Raw genomic sequence first — 22,661 nt, forward strand, 5'->3', positions numbered from 1 at the left:
GGCTGTTTTTTTTTCTCTCTCTCTCTTTTTTGTTATGAGGTTTTGATTTTGCTTAGAATAGAATAAAATATACCTTTTCAATATTATGGTTAATTTACTATACATAGATATGGGGCATTTCAATCTTGTTTCTGTTTCCATAATATCATAATGTATTTTGTATTCGTCTATGCAAGTAATTAATAAAAATACTGAAAAAGAAAGAAAACTATTACCTGTAATAAATCTTCAGGGCATTGTTTGGTAAGCAAGGAATACACTGCTGATAGATGCCATTTTCATCAAATTCTAGCTCACTGCCACAGGATTTACAGCCAGAGTATGTTAAATGGGAAAGAGAGGCCAAGGTGGTCTCCACTGATGTGAAGGCATCCATCGTGAACAGGGGATCAAGAGAAGAGAACGTACTCCACTTCATTGCAATTATGTGTGTCCTTAATTCAAAAGTTGCTGTAAAATAAACACAGTAATGAAGTTAATTAGTTATTATAAATACAAAGTAAGAACTTCCCACTTGTTCATTAGGGTGCTGGTAGCAAGTGATGTTCTGTCCAGGTTTGACTTGTGGTCATTGTGTACTTCTGGCAGGACTATTCCCAAACAACGAACAGAAAACTTCTGCAACGGAAGGAAGAAATTGGTAAATACAGGTGTACTGCACAAATTTTTGAATGCATGCACCAACTGAATAGCCTCGTATAGCAGGAGAGTGCATTAGTTAATCACATGTAACCTGTCCACCATATTCTTCTTCTCCATAGAGAGTTCCTTAGTACTGAGGCTGACTTGCCACTACTCTGGTTTTGAAGCAAGTGTGGGAAGCTCAGGTTCTTCCATGGAAGGGAAGGAGGTGCCTGATGGGTAGTTTATGAAGAAGTATATTCCACCCCCCCCCCACCCCCCAGTCCCATGCAGGGCCTCTGTGTGCACCTCACACATTGACTTGTGATTCCCAATACCATCCTGAATGGACGTTGTAAATCTCTCTTTGACTCTTCATGAGCCAGGATTTCCTAGGAGTCAGTGACATTGGATTCCTTCAAGGAATCTTTAAACACATCCTTCAATCTTCCGTTTGCTTGCAGTGACAGAGCTCAGAAACAGTGTCGACTTCAGGAGTCTGTTGTCGGGCACATGACTCATGCAACATTATTAACATTGGTTTTCTCACCTTTTCAGGAATTTGGAGAATTTTGCTACATTCATCCAGTACACCACACACATCCAGTAGATAAGACTACTTCTGAGTACATGTCCACAACGCACCAGGTCTCATAACCAGTAGGTTAATCAACTCATAAATGTCTTCCAATTTTACCCTATTTCTTACATTCAATGAGGAGACAAACTCTGAAGTTCGAGCACTTTATTCTCAAACATTCACCTAACAAACGGAACAACCTCACTTAAATGTGCCCAATACACTGTATCCTGAGTACAGGCATCCAACAGCCCCTGGAAGTGCGTCCACCAAATCCTTAAACCCACAGCCAATGTTTGAGGTTATCACTATGAGCATCTTCAAGTTATATTCAGAAAGTCCATTGTGAAAACCAGCCCTCATGATGTGAAAGCAAATCACGGAATGGCTTATAGTTATCCTTGGGGAATTTTCTGACATGGTCAAGGTCAAATCTCAGGCCAGATCAGATTTATGACTAAGCATTTTAAAAATCCTATCCAGGTTCCAAGAAATGAAATTAGAGTAGGCAGAAGTGAAGTTAATAAGATACAATAAACACAATATCACACCAATATGGATGTGATTGGACTGGGGATGGTGCTGAGATTCACCAGGGTTGCATGGGATGGAACATTTCAGTTACGAGGAGGGACTGGGTTTCTTTCCTTTGAAGCAGAGAAGACTGAGGGGGGAGCTTGTGGAGGTGTACAAATTATGAAGAGGCGGATAGTGAGAACCATTTCCCTGAAACAGAAATAACCACCATCACCATGGCCAGGAATGCCACGATAGTGTAGTGGTTAGCAGGACGCTACTACAACTTGGGGTGTTCCAGAGTTCAAAATTTAATTCCTGCTTCATTCTGTATGGAGTTTCTGTACGTCCTTCCCATGAAATGTATATGTTTTCTCTGAGTCCTTCGGTTTCAGCCCACAGTCCAAAGATGCACCGGGTTGGTTAATTACTCATTGTGAATTGTCCCTTGATCAGGTTAGGTAAATAGGATTTGTCAGGGGTTGCTGGGGTGGTGTGGCTGGAAGGGCTGGAAAGACTTACTCAACGTTGTATCGCTGAATAAAAATAAATAAAATCCAAAACCAGAGGGCATAGGTTTATGAACCCAGGTTACTTATGTCTAATCACCAGGCTGATGGTAATGCCACTGAAAGTCAAAGGAAGGTGATTAGACTCTCTTGTTGGAGATGGTCATTGCCTGGCATGAAGTCATTTGCCACAACAGTCCATGCCTGAATGTTGTCCAGGTCTTTTGCTGAGGAGTTGAGAATGGAAGCAAACATTATGCATTGTTAGTGAATATTCCCACTTATGATCTTCTGATGGGAGGAAAATTATTGATGAAGCATCTGAAGATGTTTAGGCTGGGGACTACGTATCTGAGAAACTTCTGCAGAGATGTGCTGGGGCCAGGAGGACACTTGATCAAATGCTGCCTTATTGTCATAGTCATAGTCATACTTTATTGATCCCGGGGGAAATTGGTTTTTGTTACAGTTGCACCATAAATAAAAAATAGTAATAGAACCATAAAATAGTTAATATGAACATGAGCAGTCACTCTCACTATAGCTCTGACATTCAGCTCTTTAGTCCATGTTGGAACAAAGCTGTGATGAGCTTTGCAGCCAAGTAGTCCTGGTGAAAACCAAACTGAGCATCAGCAGGTAGTGTACTGATGAGCAAGTTCCACCTAATAGTGACATCGATGATATCCATCTCTTTGCTGACGACGGAGGGAAGATGGCAAGTGATAATCAGGAGAAGGCTCCCACTGGTGGATGTGATCCCAAGGTTCGATGAAGGAGTCTGGCATAGTCTGTATGATTCCAAGAAAGTACCAGCAGGCCTGGTACAAGCTATATAGAGCAAAAGATTTGATAGTTTGTCTTCTCACCCTCCTATATCATACCCGAACAGCAAGATGATAGGTTCAGCAGAGGAAGAAAATGCAGTGACTTTACAAATACCTGCATCCATTTCAGAGCATGCATATGCCACAAAATAAAGGCACAGAATCAAATCCTACTTGAGCCATGGCTGCAGAAAATACATCCTTGTCAATTATGCATTTTGTCAATTATCTTAAATCCATTGACAACTTTATTCTTTTCCATCAGAAACATCTTATCACCAACATTCTATCACCCATGATTTTTAACACACCTACTATATTTCCCCATTAACTGTCAGTTTCAGGAATGGTTAGCATAGACACAGTGGGCAGATGGGCCTGTTTCTATGCTCTTTGAATTCTAATAACCTCCTGAGCATTTTGAATATAATGACTGCACATCTACAGCTCTCTGAACTAGAGAATTTCAAAGATTTATATGTTAAATATAAATTAACTATGTGCCAATCCACAACACTGGCTTGCTGCTTTGTGATGTTGCAACATAATGTTTTCACTTGGGAGAAAGATTTGACTAAAAACAGCTGAAATAAACAACGGTTCTAGAAAAGCCATTTTCATTTATTCAGCCAGCTGCCAAACTTGCCAAGGACTTTGTTTTTTCATTGTCCTACATATTCAAAGGCCAGTTCAAAAATAGAATAGTATTTTTACAAAATTTTTAAATTATAAAACAAAAAACACTGAGAAAACATATTTAGGTAAACTCAATTGAAAAATAAATGCAAATTACCTAATATTTATCAAGGGCCCTCTCAACCAAAACTCCAGGAAGTAATTAAAAAGACGAATGGAAAGTCTGATTTTATTGCAAGTAATGCAGAATAAATGTGGCAGAATTTCGATGCAACATCCTGTAAAGTTATTCCTTTTCATCTTCCTGCAGGTGATGACCTGCTGAATATCTCCAGCACGTCCTTTCTCTTCCAGATCTCCAGCACCTGCGGTTCATTATTTTTGAAACTTGGTGGCGATTCAAGAGTCACACAGCAAGTCCTTTAGCCAACCAAGTTTGTGTTATTCATCAAACACACTTTTACAATTACCTCCTCTAATCTCCCCACCTTACTGTCAGTACCAGATTCTACCACTCACTGACACACAAGGAGCAATTGAGTAGAAAAGGCAGTGACTCGCGGCAGCTTGGAGTTTCAAGCAACACCGTGGCAGAGATTGGAAGCCTGAGAAGATGTGGTTCAGTCAGGTTCACCGATTGAGTAGAAAAGGCAGTGATTCGCAGAAGTTTGGTGTTTTGAGCAGCAGCCAATCGGTGTCTGGGATTGATTTACAAGAACAAATTAAAGTCAGACAGGGGCAAGTGGAGTGGCCATCATTGGAATGGTCAGCGTTAGAGTGGAATTTTTGAGGCTTTAGCTCTTTGAGGCTTCAGCGAGGAGAGGCTTGAGTGAGAGAAGACAAAAAACAGCTGTAGGTAGTGTGTTTTCCCTCCTTCACAAACTTATTGTTTTTCCTTATTTATGGTTGCTCAGTTAGGAACAGTAGAGGTGCCACGCAGGATAGTGAAATGCTCCTCTTGTGGGATGTGGGAAGGCAAAGAGACCTCCAGTGTCCCTAACAACTACATCTGCAAGAAGTGCATCCAACTGCAGCTTCTAACAAACTGCGTTAAGGAGTTGAAACTGGATCTAGATAAACTCCAGATCATTCAGGAGGCTGAGGGAGTGATACTTGGGACCTATAGAGAGGTAGGTCATAGGAAATTGGGTAACAGCCAGGAAAGGGAAAGGGGTTTAACAGTCAGTGCAGAGTAACCTTGCGGCCATCCCCCTCAACAAAAGGTATAGCACTTTGGATACTGTTGGGGAGGGTGGAAGATTACCTAGCTGAGGGAAGTCTCAGCAGTCAGGTCCCTGGCACTGAGTCTGGCTCTCTGACTCAGAAGGGAAGGGGGAGAGGAGGCGAGCTGTATTGATAGGGGATTTGTTAGTTAGGGGAACAGAAGGAGGTTCTGTGGATGAGGCTGAAATTCCTAGATGGTATGTTGCCTCCTGGGTGCCAGGGTCCAGAACATCTCTGATTGAGTCCTCAGCATTCTTAGTGGGAGGGTGAAAGCCAGAGGCTATGGCCCACATAGGTACGAATGACATAGGTAGGAAGAGTGAGGAGATTCTGCAAAGTGAGTTCAGGGAGTTAGGTGCAAAGTTACAGGGCAGTACCTCCAGAGTTGTAATCTCACGATTGCAACCCATGCCACATGCTAGTGAGGCCAGAAATAGGAAGATTATATAGTTTTACATGTGGCTAAGGAGTTGGTGTAGGAGGGAGGACATAAGATTTTTGGATCATTGGGTTCTCTTCCAGGGAAGGTGGGACCTATACAGAAGAGACTGTTTGCAATCTGAACTGGAGGGGGACTAGTATCCTAGCAGGAAGATTTGCTGGTGTTGGCACGGTGGAGTTTAAACTAGAGTTGTAGGGGGATGGGAACCAGAGTGCCAGAACAAATAGTGGAGACGTTGTGGAGACAGCTGTTATTAAGACCTCAGACACAGTCAGGAATTAAAAGATTGAGCATGATGTGACGAATGTCCTGAGCTGCGTATATTTCAATGCAAAAAGTACCGTAGGAAAGGAAGGTGCGCTTAGGGGACGGAGCTTGTAAAATGTGTTCAGGGAAGTTTTCTTGATCAATACATAGAAGTCCCAATGAGAGAGTGTGTAATACTTGATCTGCTATTAGGGAATGAGACAAGACAGGTAACAGAAGTTAGTGTAGGTGAACACTTTGCATCCAGTGATCACAATGCTATTAGTTTCAAAGTACATATACAAAAAGATAGGCCTGGTCCACAAGCTGAGATTCTAAATTGGAGAAAGGCCAATTTTGATGGTATCAGAAAGGATCGGGCAAGTGTGGATCGGGACAGGCTGTTTTCTGGCAAAGGTATACTCGGGGGGGAGGGTAAGTGGGAGGCCTTCAAAAGTGAAATTTTGAGAGTACAAAGCTTGTATGAACTTGTCAGAATAAAAGGTAAAGATAACAGGTTTAGGGGACCTTGGTTTTCAAGAGATATTGAGGTCCTGGTTAAGGAAAAAAAAAGGAGGCGCATTACAGTGTTAGGTGCCAGCAGCAATAGACCACAGACACAGATTTTTAATGTTAAACAACTATATTTTCAATTTAATAGTCAATTAAAACAATTACTCCCCTAACCAAAAATTAACAGTGCAATGCATCTTAGCTCACAAACTGTGGAGATCTGGAAATAGTTCTTCCCAAATCTTACTCAACCCAAAATATAGACAATTTAAACAGAGTCCTAGGACGGCAATCCAGAAGGTCCTGAAATCCATGGGAACAGGTACAGGTGTCTGTGAGGTAGGGTTCATAAATCCACATTACGATGACACAAGGTGACAGTCACAGAAGACTCGAGAAGTCGAGTGGTCGTCACTTAAATACTGGAGTCCACGCAGCGATAACAAGGTGATACCGAAGTTCCAAAATCCACGTAGGGATATCACAAGGTAACAGTCACGGAATATTCCTTAACACAAGTGGTCGCCACGTAACACACCCGAATCCATGTATAGGTTAACAAAAAGGGTTCGCCACAGAATACTCCAGAAATCCAAGTGTGGATCATACAAAGTGACAGTCATGTATCCAATATGCACTGTGTGCCACAAATTATCACAATCTCCTGACATGGAGAAATATTGGGACCGCCCACTGCTGTAGTGAACTCTTCAACTCACTCAACTCAATTCACTCCCTCGCTGGTAGCTCACGGTCCGTTGAATCCTTTAACTGACAAATTTTCCAGAAACTTCTCGAATCGAATAGAAAAAGCCTCCACGCATTTGTTATATGATGTTATCCTCCCGCCTCATCCAGGCACGCCTAAATGACGCTTACGGTTAATAAAAAAACGTTGACATGTAACAACAGATATAGGCAGGAACAAATGAGGTGCTCATGGAGTATTAGAAATGCAAGAGAATACTTAAGAAAGAAATCTGGAAGGCTACAAGAAGACATGAGGTTGCCTTAGCAGACAAGGTGAAGGACAATACCAAGGGATTCCAGAGATATTTTAAGAGCAAAAGGATTGCAAGGGACAAAATCCCTGGAAGGGAAATCAATTATTTTACCTCTCAATTCTATTCTCCTGCTTTCTTCCCATAAACTTTGACCCTCTTACTAATCAAAAATCTATCACCCTTTGCTTTAAATATTCCCTAATAATTTGGCTTCCACAGCTGTTTGTGGCTGACTAGAAAATCTCTGGTTCCTCCCCTGTCTGTTAGCTGACTGTGGGATATTACAGGAATGCTAAGATCAGTCCAGTCTAAAGCAGTCCTATTTCTCTCAGAGGCGATCACACTGAGACATGAGCATACAACCCAGGCTAATAGTTCAGTGTTACATAGAGGAATGCAGTACTGCCAGAAATGTTGTGCTTCAATTGAAGTGTCAAACCATCGCTGCTCTGAACAGAAGTAAGAATTCCACAGATGATATGTGAATGAGAGCAGGGGGATCTGGGGCCTATAGTCCTCTCTCAATTAACACCCTTGGTCATTATCATGCTTGCTGTTTGTGGAACCATGCAGAGTGCAAATCTGCTGATGTTTCATCCACCACAACACGATTGCATTACTGAAAATTGTTTTTGGATACCGCGATTATATAAATACTGGTAAATCTTGCACCATATGCCAGAAGTGCCTGATCTTCAACTTCCAGGCAACAAGCAGAGGACATTCAAGGGATTTTTTTCCTTCTAAAAGGAGTTATTTCTCACCATCAGTGAAATCAATGGGAAAATACTCTGGGGCTGAAACTGACCTCTAAACAACGCGTAATTAAGAGATTCTTGGTTACAATGCCGCTGTTACTTTTAGAATGTAATGCATATACCTGAATGCCTGGTACATAACAGTGTTGAAATGTCCTTCACTTTAACACAGGCCATTTTGCTGGGTTGGTATTTGGATCTGAACTCAATGGCCCTTTCATCGTCATCAAACAGGCACTCACATGATGACCAAGGTGTAGTGTGCAGTTCCAAGTCCCCAGTGATGGGATTTTGACAGACTAGCAGGATTCTGAAGTCCCAGACATGGTCTAAAAGAGAAACAGATTCAACAATAATGCGTCTCAGTTATTAACAATAAATACCACGAGAAAGCAGGATTATCAGATCAGTAGCATGGAAGCCAGGGAAATGTGGAAACATCCCTGGAGCTGGAAATCACAGGGATACTGCCTAGCCTGTACTGAATGAGCAGCTGAACCAGGATGAGCTCAGTGATCAAATGCCCAGTGATCCCTACATTTGAGCCACGTGAGGACAGGATCCAATAGGGCTGCGAATTCACCAACTGTGAAACGACCGTCAGCACACAGCATGCATCAGTTCAAAGGAGAAACTTGAGTAAAAACTGGGGAGAAAATTGGAAAAGGAAGCTAACTACTCATTGTTCAATGATCATTACATACCGTGGTCAAAGTAAATGCTGAAACACACATATAACATTCCACATATTTCAATGGCTGTGCCTCACTCACCCAATTTCTTTTGAATCAGAGATTGCCACGATATCGCATTTCCCCAGAGAGTCAGTGTGCCTGGTTTATCTTTGAGCTGTTCCACGGTTAGCACAATCTTCTGTTGTTTCTTCCCATTGTAGGTGTACATGTTCTCTGAACATGAAGTATTGTCAGATTATACAGTGTGCTCTCAGCTGTAATAAACACTTGACTGAAGAGATGCACAAAAATAATTGGGGGCTTCAACCTGGCTGTGATTAGAAGTTCACACACAATAATTACCCTACATTTTCCTGAATAATTTTTTTTGCGGTTTCACAATTCTACAATGTTTTTAATAAGCAGTTTTCTTTCCTTATTGCTGGAGTTATGGACATTACCAGAACCTAGTATGAGGAATCAGATTCCAAAACCCCGCCACAGAGGGATCTCTCTCTCTCGTCCCTTATACCTGGTGTGCAGAGTTTACTGGATCCCCAAATGGGAAGCAACTAGATGGGCTGAAGGGCCTGTTTTGTGCTGTAGCACCCTTACTGGATAAGCACACAGTGCACTTCTGACAGGGGGTAATGTGGCTGATGCCTCCTTCCCAAAGGATGCCCAAGGTATGGTGTGAAGTTCCAATTTCCAGTCTAAACAACCAAACATTCCCAATATCATCTGCTACTCCTTTAGGTAAATTTCGTGTGAAAAACCTATCATAATAAACTCTATTGCAAGCTTTAAAACAAAATGCAGCTAATGCCAAGAATCCTCACCTTCAATAGAATAAAGACCAGAATAACCAGCTGGAATTATTCAACTGAAACAAGCAATTTGTTTAGGAAGAGTGAGCTGTCACCCCAGGTTAATGTGTAAAATTCGAAAGAACATAGAGCAAAAATATTTCTATTTCCATAAAGCTTTCCTCAAGGTACTCCAAAATGATTTACCGATCAATTTACACACACTAAATGCTGGAGGAACTCAGCAGGCCAGGCAACATTTATGGAAAAGAGGAAACAGTTGAGGTTTTGAGCTGAGACTATTCATTGGGACTGGAAAAAAAGCTAAGAAGTCAGAGCAAGAAGGTGGGAGAGGAGAGGAAGGTGATAGGTGAAACCAGGAGGGATGAAGTAAAGAGCGGAGAAGATGACTGGTGAAAGAGATAGAGGGCAGGAGAAGAGGGAATCCGATAGGAGAGGGTAGAAGACCACAGAAAAAAGCAAAGGTGGTGGGGGAGGGGGGAAGCACCAGAGGGAAGTGATGGACAGGTAAGGAGATAAGGTGAGAGAGGGAAATGGGGATGGGGAATGGTGAAGTGGGTGGGGGCAATTACTGGAAGTTCGAGAAATCGATGTTCATACCATCAGGTTGGAGGCTAGTCTAAAGGAATATCGGGTTCTTGCTCCTTCAACCTGAGTATGGCCTCATCGCGACAGTAGAGGAGGCCATGGGCTGACATGGCAGAATGGGAAGTAGAACTGAAATGGGTGGCCACTGGGAGATCCCGCTTTTTCTGGTGGGTGCTGCCAAAGTGGTCTCCCAATCTACGTTGGGTCTCGTTGTTATAAAAGAGGCCTCACCGGGAGCCTCGGATACAGTAGATGACCCCAGACTCACAGGTGAAGTGTCGCCTAATCTAGACATGTAGAATCAAGAGTTAATGGGATAGCCTACACCCTAATCAATTAATTAGTTCTGAGGTGGAGTCAGCATGATAATGTAGAAAAGATTGCAGTGAATTGGCCAAGTTACTGGCTTTACTGATGCGGGTTCAGTGTTTAATAGTGGCCAGGATACCACAGCTCCGCTACCTGCTTTGATATAGTGGCAGAGAATATTGTACATTCACTTAATTGGTTTAATATCTTGTCTGAAATCTGAACAAGTCAGTTTTTTTATGTGGTTGGTGTCAAATATACTTATGAAGAAACTTGGAATGTTTTACTACTTCAAAACAGCTATGTGATTACAAGTTCTGCCTATTGTTGAATGAAAAAAACCGCATTGTGGGCCAAAAGATATGAACCATTTTCAGCACTGAACATCAGATGGAAAACACCCCTGTAAATACACCACACCGTGGAATTCTCCTGTGTTTTACTTCCAGTCTCCACTGTGTTAGCTCACCTCAGATTAAAATTAGTCCAAGAAGGAATGAAATACTTTAGCCAGGATACTCGGTCTCAGATGGATAATTGCTAGGAGAAGAGTAAAATTTAAAAAATGCTGGAAATACTCAGCAGTTCAGGGCACATCTGTGGGAACCAACTTTCTTCGGGTTTTAACTTGCTTGCTGGGAGGACAGGTCAGTTTAAAGATTTCACTCAGTTGGCTACTTTCTTTAATTGAAGCTCATTTAGAAAGAATGGATCCCTTGGAAGAGATAATGGGGAAAGGGATTTAGGTATTTGTGGAACCTCTCCATCTTCAATGGAGAAGAGGAACTAATTCTAGGAAAAAAAACTAGGATAAGTCAAAGGGTACAGACCTGTGAGCACAGTCATGAGCTTGACTTTAAGTAGTGCATGTACCACCAGACCTGGCCGCAGATCACAGAGGCTGACGTATTGCATAGAGTCTGAATGTTGATGGTTTGTAGGTCCCAGAGTCAGAAGGTGGGCATGGTGATGGGAAATATATGCTATAAGACCTTTCAGTGATACTGCATTCACTGTATGTGACCCTTTAGAAAGAAAACATCCAGGAAAGGTTAGCTTTACACAACAAAATATCCAAAATTAATATTCATCTATATAGCCAAATTGACATTAATTCTGCATGTATGCTTCTAGGGCTGGCAGGTGGCAAATAAATCACATCACAGGGATTAATGTGTGACGAACAAATCAGCTAAAGCCTGTTCTAAATAAAACCAAATAATAAACTAACTTCAAATAACTCCTAGCTCACATCATTGCATTTAATCTGGATCAGTCTAATCACTTTAATGAGCAATTCAATCTAAGTAGCTTCTAATTTTATTTAACTAATTAAATAATCAATCAGAGAAAAAAATCAATCAGATCTGGGCACATGAATTCCAAACCTATCCCAAATCCTGTTCTCAGTACACAGTCACCCAACCCCTAAGCTTGATGGTTACTTGGTGGTGATCAGTTTGCAATGATAATGACCTTACCAGTCCTCTTTAATCTCCCAATCAAATGACAAAGAATCAACGGAATGTGTTGCGAGTTTACAGGATTTATATTAAAGGAAATTAAGTAATTTTGTGAGGCTTCGCTGCTAGTGTTGAGCTTTGTCAGATGTGAGGAATGAAGTTATTGGTATGGCCTACATTGCACTCATGGCTGGTGAAGATTCACTTTGAATTCAAAATGTGTTAATAATCAAACTGTCCTGTTTTAGTAGCAGCTCATCGGCAACAATTGATACAGATGAGGTTCATAAAATACTGAACGTCGTTGTGCATTTAAATGCAAGCATGCAGTGACGATGACAGTAGAATACTGAACTCACACTGTACAGCCTGAATCTGCAAGCAGGGTCCCAGATTGATCAGTTTACTCCCCTTGGTGGATTGCAGCATCTCCTCTCCTTGCCAGTGGTCCCAGTACACGGTCACATCTGCAGGAACAAAAACAAGCAGCTCTACTGAACAATCAGAAGGGACCTTGAACCAACCTCCCCATTGCTTCAAATGATAAACAGTATTTTCTTTTATTGATGTATTTTAAACCTGGTTGGGTATCCTGGAAAGCCAGGATAATTACTCAATGAAGACCCTATTGACTTTCTAATCCAGACACTTGGGTAATTATTTATCGTGACTGAAGTTGTCCCCGATGAAGAGGAAATAGCGATAAGTTATGTACCATACATCATTTGTGTAGCTCAGCAGTGTGACTGGTGGCTAAAGGGAGATAGTACGATAACCTGCTGTTTATACTGGCAGCAGTTCATTCAATGATTGTTCATGTGGTAGACCATCACTTTGTCTCCCCAGAGGCTGCTTCAGCTGCTGAGCTCCTCCAGCAATTTGTTTGTTGCCTGTTGTGTCTCGTCCAATTGTTGCCTACTGTGTATTTCTCATTTGGCCACTGAGATAACAATTTCAGCATTCAATCCTCATGGTGAAACAGTGAGTGATACAACACAGAAGAAAGTTTTTTGCTAAAGAGTTCTCCAATTAGTTCCACTCCAGTAATTCATCAGAAGCAGTTCAGCAAAGATTGGATAGACGGGTTATGGGAAATAGTTAACAGGCAAGGTTTGGAGTTTAGAAAAGTGATATGGAGACGCAAGAATACTGCAGATGCTGGAAGTTGGAGTGGGGAGAAAAATGAGCTGCTGGGGGAACTCAGCAGGTCAGGGACATCTGTGGAGCAAAATGGGCAGTTAAAGACCATCCCACCTTCTACGACTGGGCCTCACCTGTGTCTCTGCCTCTGCTTGCCTCGATCACCCTTAGCTCGCCTTTCCATTGTTAGTGTCGTTCGTGTTCATCATTATTAATAAAGTGTTATTAATAAGGTAGTAAGTAGTTTCCTTTGTTTTGTTTTTTGCTGCCATAAGTAGTCACTGGATAGTAAGTGCTATCTTAAACCAGATAGGTGGAGGCAACAAAGGACTACAGATGATAAAATCCAATGGGAAAGAAAGGCGGAGCATGGAATTAAAGAGGGAGGTGAGAATAGTCGGGGGGGAGGGTATGGGGATGCAGTGGGAGGAGTACAATGGTAATGGAGTTGGTGGGGGAGAGGAAAGAAGGGTGTGTGAGAGGATCTGGATTGATCAGGAGATGAGGAAAGGGATGGGAAGGAGGGCAGGTTATCTGAAATTGGAGAATTCAATGTTCATGCCATTGGGCTGGGGATTACCTGCCCGAGGCGTTGTTCTGATTTGCTCTTAGCCTTACCCCGGCAATGGCAGAGGCCGAGGACAGAGAGGTCAGTGTGGAAATCGGGAGCAGAATTAAAATGGCTGGGAAAAGGAAGCTCCAGATGTCTGTGGTGGGCAGAACTCCAGATGTCTGTGGTGGGCAGAACACAGGTGGCCAGCAAAGCAGATGCCTAGTCTGCTCTTGGTCTTCATCACCTGACCCACCTTCCCCCTGACCTGGTCTCATCTATCACCTGCCAGTTTGTACTGGTCCCCTTTCCCTTCCAGTCGTGATGAAGGATCTCAATCCAAAATGTTGACTTTTAGGTTGTTTAGGTCTTGCTGCATACAGGCATGGGTTGGTGCATTTGTTGAAGAGTTGCAAATGGAACTGGAATAAGGCAACCATCAGCACATTCCACACTCTGGCTCTGAGAGAGAAAGCTCAATGATGAAATGGCTGACCTGCTCCTGCAGCCATGTGACAAGGCCCCAATGACAAGCTGATCCTGAAGGTTACAGCACATGGTGTCTATGGTGAGCTGGCTAATTGGATCCAAAATTGGCTAGGTGAGAGGAAGCATAGTGTAGAGGTGGTAAGATCTTATTGGAAGTCTGTGACCAACAGTGTACCCCAGGGATCTGTGCTGAGAACCTTGTTTTTTGTGATTATACATATTGATGACTTGGATGTGAATACAAGAGGTAAGACTGCCAATTCTGCACATGACACAAAAGTTGGTGTTGTGGATAACAAGGAAGGTTGTTTAAGACTACAGCAGGATATAGATGAGATGGAAAGATGGGTGAATTGTTGGCAGATGAAACTTAATCCTGATGAGAGTAAATTGATGTATTTTGGAAAGTCAAATAGGGTTAGGATGTATAGAGTAAATGTTAGGGTACTGAATGTTAATGAACTGAAAGACTTTGGGGTTCGATAATAGTTCACTGAAAGTGGCAACATACATAGACACCCGGGTGAAGAGGTCACACGCATGCTTAGTATTATGGGTCAGGGCATAGAGTATGAAAGTTGGGACGTTACATTGCAACTTTGCAAAACACCAATTAGAACAAACTTGGTACACTGTACATAGTTCTGGTTGCTGCACCAAAGGATGTGGTTTCACTGGAGAGAGTGCTGAGAAGATTCACCAGGGTGTTAACACGGTGGGGGATTTGTTCACCTCCCATACATACTCATCTTTCACATAGTTTTCTTTTTCAATTCTTCAGTGTTCCTACTCCTGTCCATTCCCTGTACACCATCTCCCATATGATTCTGTTAAGCCATCATTCCCAGCCACCCCCCCACCACACACAATTCCTGCTATCAGCTACCTGGCTCTATCCTATCCCCTCTCATACTGCCATATACTGGGAAGTTTTCCTTTTCCATTCCCTGTCCCGACACAGGGTCGCAATTCAAACTGTCGACATACATCACTTGCCTCCACAGATACTGATTGACCTGCTGAGTTCTTCCAGTTCTCTCAGTGGAGAGTTCAGTGACATACAGTAAGACACCCAACATGCCAATCAAAGCACGCCACGATAGCGTAGTGATCAGCACAATGCTATTACAACTCAGTGCGTCGAAGTTCAGAGTTCAATCCCAGCATCTTCTGTGAGGAGTTTGTATGTCCTCCCCATGGAATGCATTAGTTTTCTCCGGGTGCTCCAGTTTCCTCCCACAGTCCAAAGACTAACTGGTTAGTAGGTTAATTGGTCATTGTAAATTGTTCAGTGATTACGTTAGGGTTAAATTGGGGGGGGTGCTGGGCAGGGTGGCTCAAAGGGGCTATTCTACACAGTACAGTATCTCTAATTAATTAATTAATGCCACGCTTTTCCAGACTTCAGCACTGTGAACATGGAATCACAGACATGGGGAGGATGTTGGCATCAGTTCTCCATGACACACTCTGGCCCTCTGCGTCTGTCAGAAAGACTAAGGCTGAGCGCACCACTCAGCTATTAAACCAAGAACCAATCTGTAATACGATCTGCTTTTCAGACCCCACCAGTATTAACTTTCTCAGAGGATAAGTAAATGAAATGTTCTGTTACCTGTTAGTAGTACGACATCTCCAGGGAATGTAGCCAGTGCCCAGAAAGCAGCAGCTCGCCACAACACGACTTTTATGGTTATTCCTGATTGGTCTGTTACCACAATAGTTGCTATGGGGACTCTGCGCCCAGCCAGTGATCCTGACTTGATCTCTATCTCCTTCAGGAGGCAGCAGAAGAGAACCGTGACTAAAATGTGGTACTTCTTGTTCCTGTCAGTGCAACACTTAAGTTGTTCTGTTTCCACTAAGCCAAGTGTAAGAGTTGGCCACTGTACCCTCATTGCTTGTAGATAATGTCCAAGATGAGAGGTTCTCCTATCCTCTATTGATTTCATTCTCTTGGGTGATAGCTGATCTGTATCTAAACAATCTGGAGATCTAGGTTTCTCTTTTGCCTTCATTCTCTTGGGTGATGGCCGGTCTTTATCTAAACAGTCTGGGGATCTAGCTTTCTCTTTTGTCTTCATTCTGTTGGGTGATGGCCGGTCTTTATCTAAACAGTCTGGGGATCTAGCTTTCTCTTTTGTCTTCATTCTGTTGGGTGATGGCCGGTCTTTATCTAAACAATCTGGAGATCTAGGTTTCTGGATTCCTTTATTTAACTCATCAGGACCCTTGGATATTTCCACTATTTTTTTAAAGGACCACCTGGTGGAGTTCACAACTTGAGAGCACAGGATTCCTCCACTGTATGGCTCAATATTAATCTCATCCTCACCTTCAGACCTATCAGTGATGGAAGTAAAGAGCAGTTCTGATCCCTCTAATGTCCTTCCACCCAAAACTCCATTGGCAGACAATTGCTGGTTACTCAATGTGTTGAAAAGCTCCAGGGTACTTTCTGCATTATCAGCTCGTCTGCCCACCATCTCACTCTCACATTGTCCAGAAGGCCTAACAGGCCAAAGTGTAGATGTCATTAACTGAGAGGGCATCTCAGCATCTGTTGCATCTGTTTTCAGTTTAGTCTTTAAATTAAACTGACTTTCTGAACATTTCTGTAAAAGAACAGCAGCTTGACTGGCTGCCAACACACTGAGGAACTCAGAGTCTGTTGATAAACTTTGGTTCACTGTTGTGCATTTGAAATAACATTTCTGTTCCTCATTTGGAAAGGTGTCCTGCAGATATTCCATCAGCAACTCATGTGGTAATTCATGATCATCTTCTTTCAACAGTCTGTTCTGTAGTGTTGCGCTGTTGGTGTTCTGCGATTCAGTTTCAGTTTTTTTGCTTTGGGTACGTCTATTGTCAAACTCACGTGTCTTGAAATCATCTTCTGTGCAAAGTACATTGGTGGATTCATTGACATGTTCTTCATCTGTTTTGAGATGTCCTTCAAAACACAGCAGTCTTTTGTTGCTCAACTCCCTCTGTTCTCCCTTCTTTCTAGTACTGAGATGTTCATGGGACAACCTGGCACTCTGTCTCTGCTCTAGCCTTGAGGAATCAAGGCTTTCACCAGAACACTCTTGGAATGCTGTTACAATTCCTTCTTCACACTTTGAAGAAGAAAACTGTCTGGCATAGTTTTCCAACTGTACCACAACGTTGTGACACTCAAAGGTTTTCTGTGAGGTTTCAGTCGTACGGTTTTTGGTGGTGTGAGATCCTGCATCATACAAAAAGTGGCACTGAAGCCACTTCTTAGAGCTTCCTTCAATCACTGCTTCAGCTGCTGGTGGTTTCTGCTGCGTCGGAATGGCCGGTGCTCCAAGGAAAATGTGAATTTTATTCTTATTACTCATTTGTGCTGATAAGTACTTCAGTCCTTCCAGGACATATCGTCTCTAATATGATATTGTCTCCAACGGAATTGTATCAGTTTAATCAAATCTGTATGAAGTCAACAAACATTGGAACCAGAATCAGAATTGATATCCAATGACATACATCGTGAAATTTGTCATAAGAATATAGATAAGAACTGAGGAGATTTAAGCATGAACATAATGTGCATAATTTTGTTATATTATAAATTAACCATATGTGTATAAGGTATGATACTGTTTCAGGTTACCCATTCTGCCAGACAGTCTGAGGACTTTACTCAGTAACTATATGGTACTATAGACTATCCATTCTATCGGAGTCAGAGTTGGAAGGTGGGGATCGGGGAATAAATCATCTTTTCAATGAAAGGAATGCAACAATACTGGTCCATCTGAGTCAGGGCTGGGTGAATAATCTTCTAAGTGAAAGGAATGCAAACACATTGGCACATCTTATCTGTGTTTGAATGTTGTGCAGCCTGCCTGGGCTTGTGAAGATGAGTCATGGTTTTCCATTTAATTCATCCTGGTTGAGGCCATCTAATTCAGCATTCATTGGGTACAGAACCTGATTTGTGAGCATCAGTGGCAGAACAAGTTCATGAAGGCAGTAAAAGATCAGCAAAGCAGCTTTGCAATGCATAACAGTTGCCTTCATATTCACGCTCCACTTACAACTACGTAGAAATTCAATATACTTTCAAGAAGGGTAAAAATTATGCAAACATTTATGATACCTAGATGTAAGGGGGAAATGGAACAAAATGGATGCCTTCTTCAGAGAGACATTGTCAGGTTAATGAGGAAGATAAACCCTGAAATATTTTAAATATAGAATTTTGCATCAAAAGCAATGCATCATAATGCCTGTGGAGGGCGCTCAATTCCTTCACAATGTAGAGGAGACCCTATCAGAGCAAACTACACTAAATGATCCAATTTAGAGTCATACAGCACTACCATCAAGTCCTTTGTCCCATCTAGTCTATGCTGGCCTGGTCTGCTGACTGGTTGCATCTACCTGCACCAGGACGTAGCCCTCCATACCCCTCTCATTCATGCACCAAACCACACTTCTCGTAAGTATCACAATTGGACTCACATATACCACTTCTATTGGCAGCTTATCCCACTCTCACACCATCCCCTGAGTGAAGAAGATCCCCCCATTTAACAAATCTTGTGTCATTTATTCTGTTATTTGCAGGTCTGCTCAGTGACAGGGTATCCAAAAACTGCTGGTGGGATCCCTTTTCTGCTTAGCCCATGATTTCAGTGAAAGACATTATACTGGTTTGCCGAGATCTTTTTCACTTATATTCCCCTGTCCTTCTGAGCTACAAGCCTAATGGCGGTTATCAAGAAAATGAAGCTTTCCAAATCATCTTTCCAAACACAGACTGGGTGACAGAAATTGTTCGACATATTGAGCTCCGATGATTGCAATTTGTCATTGGCATTTGGTGACAACATAGAAGTCCAAAGGCAGAGATATCAGACTGGAGGTGGGGTGGAAAATTAACTGACTGGCAGATAGAAGATCAGGGCCACTTTTACAGCGATATCACACAAAGCAATTACCCAATCCGTGTTTGATTTCCACAATGTAAAGGAGACAACATCATGAGCGTGGAATACAGTACATTAAACAGTAAGCCATACAAGTGAATCACCATTTCACCTGGAGCATTCGAGTCCCTGAATGGTAGAAAGAGTGATAAGATGCCTGCTGCATTTCATGTGCTTTTTTAGGAACGAACAGTACTAATTCACCCAGTCTTTTTAGCCAGAGATTCTACTATGGTCTCTCTCAGTTTCCACACATCACATCACAAACTTTCCCTTTCCTAATTCACTGTTTTTCCCTGAAGCTTAAAATGTGTTCAGTCACTAACCTCCTAGTGCTGGTGAAAGGCCTGACACATGAAATCTGTTTCTCTCTCCATAGATGCTGCCTGACCTGTTAAGCGTTTCTAGAAATTTACAAAGATTCCAAATAAAATGATAAACACAAGTAGGTCTGCAGATGCTGGAAATCTTGAGCAACAAACACAAAATGCTAGATTTCAGCAGACAGGCATTATCTATGGAGAGGAATAAACAGACAATGTTTTGGCCTGATACATCGACTGTTTACTCCCCTCATTAGATGCTGCCTGACTTGCTGAGTTCCTCCAGCATTTTCAAGTTCAATTGTCGTTCAACCAGGCACATGTATATAGCTAAATGAAAAAAATGTTCTTTCGGGACCAAGGTTCAAAACACAGTACATATATCACATTCAGCACATAAAATAATGCTAACACAATAATATTAACTTTATAGAAATATAATATAGATGTACACTGTAGATGTAAAGTGCATATAAGACATATAGCTAAATATATAGCAGTATAATGACAGTGGTGGGTGGTGGCAGGCTGTTCAGCTGTTACCCATCCTAACAGTCCTTGCACTTATACTGCTGTACCTTCTGCCTGACCGTAGGTGGTCAAATAGATTGTGGGACAGATGTGAGGAGTCCTCAGCAATGCTGAGGGCTTTGTGAATACAGTGCTTCTGGTATATGTCCTAGACTGGGGGGAGAGAGAGATCCAGATGATTCTCTCAGCGGTCCTCACAACCCGTTGCACGGTCTTATGGTCAGATTGCCTTACAATTCCTATACCAGACGGTGATACAGCTGGTCAGGACCCTCTTGATGGTGCTCCGGTAGAAGGTGGTTAGAATGGGGCCAGGGAGCCTCGCTCACCTCAGTCTCCTCAGGAAGTGGAGGCACTACTCTGTGTGTGTGGCAAATAAAATGAGTTTGATCAAAGCTGTGTGATCATTAGGATGAAGGAGAAAAGGGGGCATGAAGAATTGTTCACAAGATCAGGGGCCTGAAGGAGAAATGGTGTAGGATGGGTGAGGGAGATAAAGATAGGTAAGGGCTGAAATACCAGAGGAGTTGACTAGGCAGATCTAAAGGGTCGTGAAGTCCAAAATGATGTAGCTTCTTTGACCACCAATCAATGTAATCAGGTGGATTAAACTGAAGGCCATAAATGGACACTCATCTACTGGTCTTTTACAAGAGACGCATTCTTTAAAAACAAGCAGACATTGTCTGGGCAGTGTCTACTGGTGCAAAGCCATTTCAACAAAGAAGTACTTACTGCTCATCCCAGTTCTTCAGCATCCCCTCAGAGAATTACAAATCCAAAGATCCTTATCACAATTAACAGATAACACCCCACCACACCAATGGCTTGCAATATTAGCTACATCATTCTTTTACCTTCACCTTACTTATCTAAGTTTTCCACCATGCCTTACGATAACACTTCTAAAGCTATTCTCTGATAAAAAGATTGAATTTATTTGATACTTCAGCCAATTACTCTGCAGTTTCCTGTACTTTAACACCCCTCTCCTCCCCCACAGTCCATTCCAAGCATAAATCTAAGCAACACACATCAAAGTTGCTGGTGAACGCAGCAGGCCAGGCCGCATCTGTAGGAAGAGGTGCAGTCGACGTTTCAGGCCGAGACCCTTCGTCAGGACTAACTGAAGGAAGAGTGAGTAAGAGAAGCCCAAATAGTTACACATAGGCTGAAGGACTGCCAGAATAGACAGGAAAGAGGAGAACAGATCTAAGACCCGACACCTTTGTCCAAGGAGTCAAGAAACTGGGAGAAAATTATCCACAAGGATCCATGAGAAGATCCACTGGCTGTGAAGTGGCATGACCAACTCTCCCTGGTCTCCACCCATGATGTGCGAGAGGGGCACAAATTCAACTAGGCATTAGTGAAAGTCATGGCACAAGCAAACATGTGGCATGCAAGAAAATTTCTAGAAGCATGGTTCTCTGTGAACAATTCAGTAAATAGACACGTAGTTTAAGGAGACTTGGTATGTCGGTATGTCACTAAAGACTCTAGCAGATTTCTACAGATCTATAGTGGAGAGCATTCCGACTGGTTGCATCACAGCCTGGTGTGGAGGATCCAACGCGCAGGATCGAAAGAAGCTGCAGAGCACTGTAGACTCCGCCAGCTCTATCATGGGCAGAATCCTCCCCCACCATCAAAAACATCTTCAAAAGGCACCACACACAAAATGCTGAATAACCTCAGATGTTTCAGGCTGAGCCCCTTCTTCAGGACTAGAAAGGAAGGGGAAAGACACAATAAAAGGTGGGGGAGGGGGAAGGAGGATAACTAGAAGGTGATAGGTGAAGCCAGGTGGGTGGGAAAGGTAAAGGGATGGAGAAGAAGGAATCTGATAGGAGAGGAGAGTAGACCATGGGAGAAAGCAAAGAAGATAAGGCACCAGGGAGGTGATAGTGCTCAAGGAGGCAGTATCCATCATTAAGAACCTACACTATCTGCAATATGTCCTTTTCTCATTAGTACCATTGGAAAGGAGAATCAGAATCAGAATCAATTTTCATATATTTGAAATATGTTGTTTTGGGGCAGCACATTGTAATAAATAATTTTAAAAAACTATAAATTACAATAATATATATTAGCAAAAAATTAAAGAAGATAGTTAGGTAGTGTATATGGGTTTATTGTCCAATCAGAAATCTGATGATGGAGGGGAAGAAACTGTTCCTATAACGTTGGGTGTGTGTCTTCAGGCTTCTGTATCTTCTTCTTGATGGTAGCGATCCGAAGAGGGCAGGTTCTGGGTGATGGAGAACCTTAATGATGGATGTTGCCTTTTTGAGGCATCACTGTGTAAGGGTCTTTGGCCCACTGACCCCCCGTTGCCTAGAGTGAATAGCGGTCAACCCCCGCCAACAGTGCAATTGCTTTGGTGCGGATAAGGTGTGAGTCGCCCAATGATCAGCCATGACACAAATCTGAAACAATATACCAAGTGCGAGTAAAGAATTATACTTTATAGCAAATTTTTGGTGTTGGGTTAGTAGAAACAACTACAAGAAAAGGCACCACATAAGTAACTTACCAGTCTTGTGCACATAATATTTTAATACATTGGAGCTCACGCCTCCGATTCCATCCACAACGTCCTTCCGAGACTCCGGCCACCCTCCAAACCCCCCAGGTTCGGTGTCCGCTGTCCAGGAAGCCCGTATGTTCCTCACACGTCTGTCCTCTCTGCTCACCTCCCGCGCTCCTCAGCTCAGCACACATATACAAGATAACAGGACATGACTTCCATTGGCTAACAAAGGAATACAGTTTCCATTATCTCCCTGTATAACCCAAACATTGCAGTTACAGAGAACCCCTTGCTCAGCAGTTAACATTACGAGAAGCCATTTTGGTAATAAGCGATCAACAGTTAACAGTCCAGCTAGTATACGGAGAGCCCTACGACTGTTCGAAAATGTATTTGA

General features: G+C 42.5%; 1 protein-coding gene across 8 annotated transcripts in view; it reads right to left on the reverse strand.

Moving 5' to 3' along the window:
* Positions 1-22,661, reverse strand: part of shld2 (shieldin complex subunit 2) — a 115,942-nt gene that overhangs the window by 13,929 nt on the left and 79,352 nt on the right. For 7 of the 8 annotated variants that reach the window (XR_010020879.1, XM_063070724.1, XM_063070725.1 and 4 more), the window contains 6 exons: positions 15,532-17,369; positions 12,097-12,204; positions 11,105-11,299; positions 8,650-8,784; positions 7,999-8,205; positions 216-450 (listed from right to left, as the gene is read on the reverse strand). Coding sequence is in view for 7 of the 8 variants with exons in the window: in XM_063070724.1 (XP_062926794.1) it covers positions 216-450; positions 7,999-8,205; positions 8,650-8,784; positions 11,105-11,299; positions 12,097-12,204; positions 15,532-17,281 (2,630 nt within the window). In the remaining variant the exon portion in view is untranslated. Of the gene's footprint in view, positions 1-215; positions 451-7,998; positions 8,206-8,649; positions 8,785-11,104; positions 11,300-12,096; positions 12,205-15,531; positions 17,370-22,267; positions 22,487-22,661 lie in introns of all 8 variants that reach the window. The other variant, XM_063070726.1, reaches the window with a different exon arrangement.

This window comes from Mobula hypostoma, chromosome 18 (genome assembly GCF_963921235.1).
Source record: "Mobula hypostoma chromosome 18, sMobHyp1.1, whole genome shotgun sequence".
Lineage (NCBI taxonomy): Eukaryota > Metazoa > Chordata > Chondrichthyes > Myliobatiformes > Myliobatidae > Mobula > Mobula hypostoma.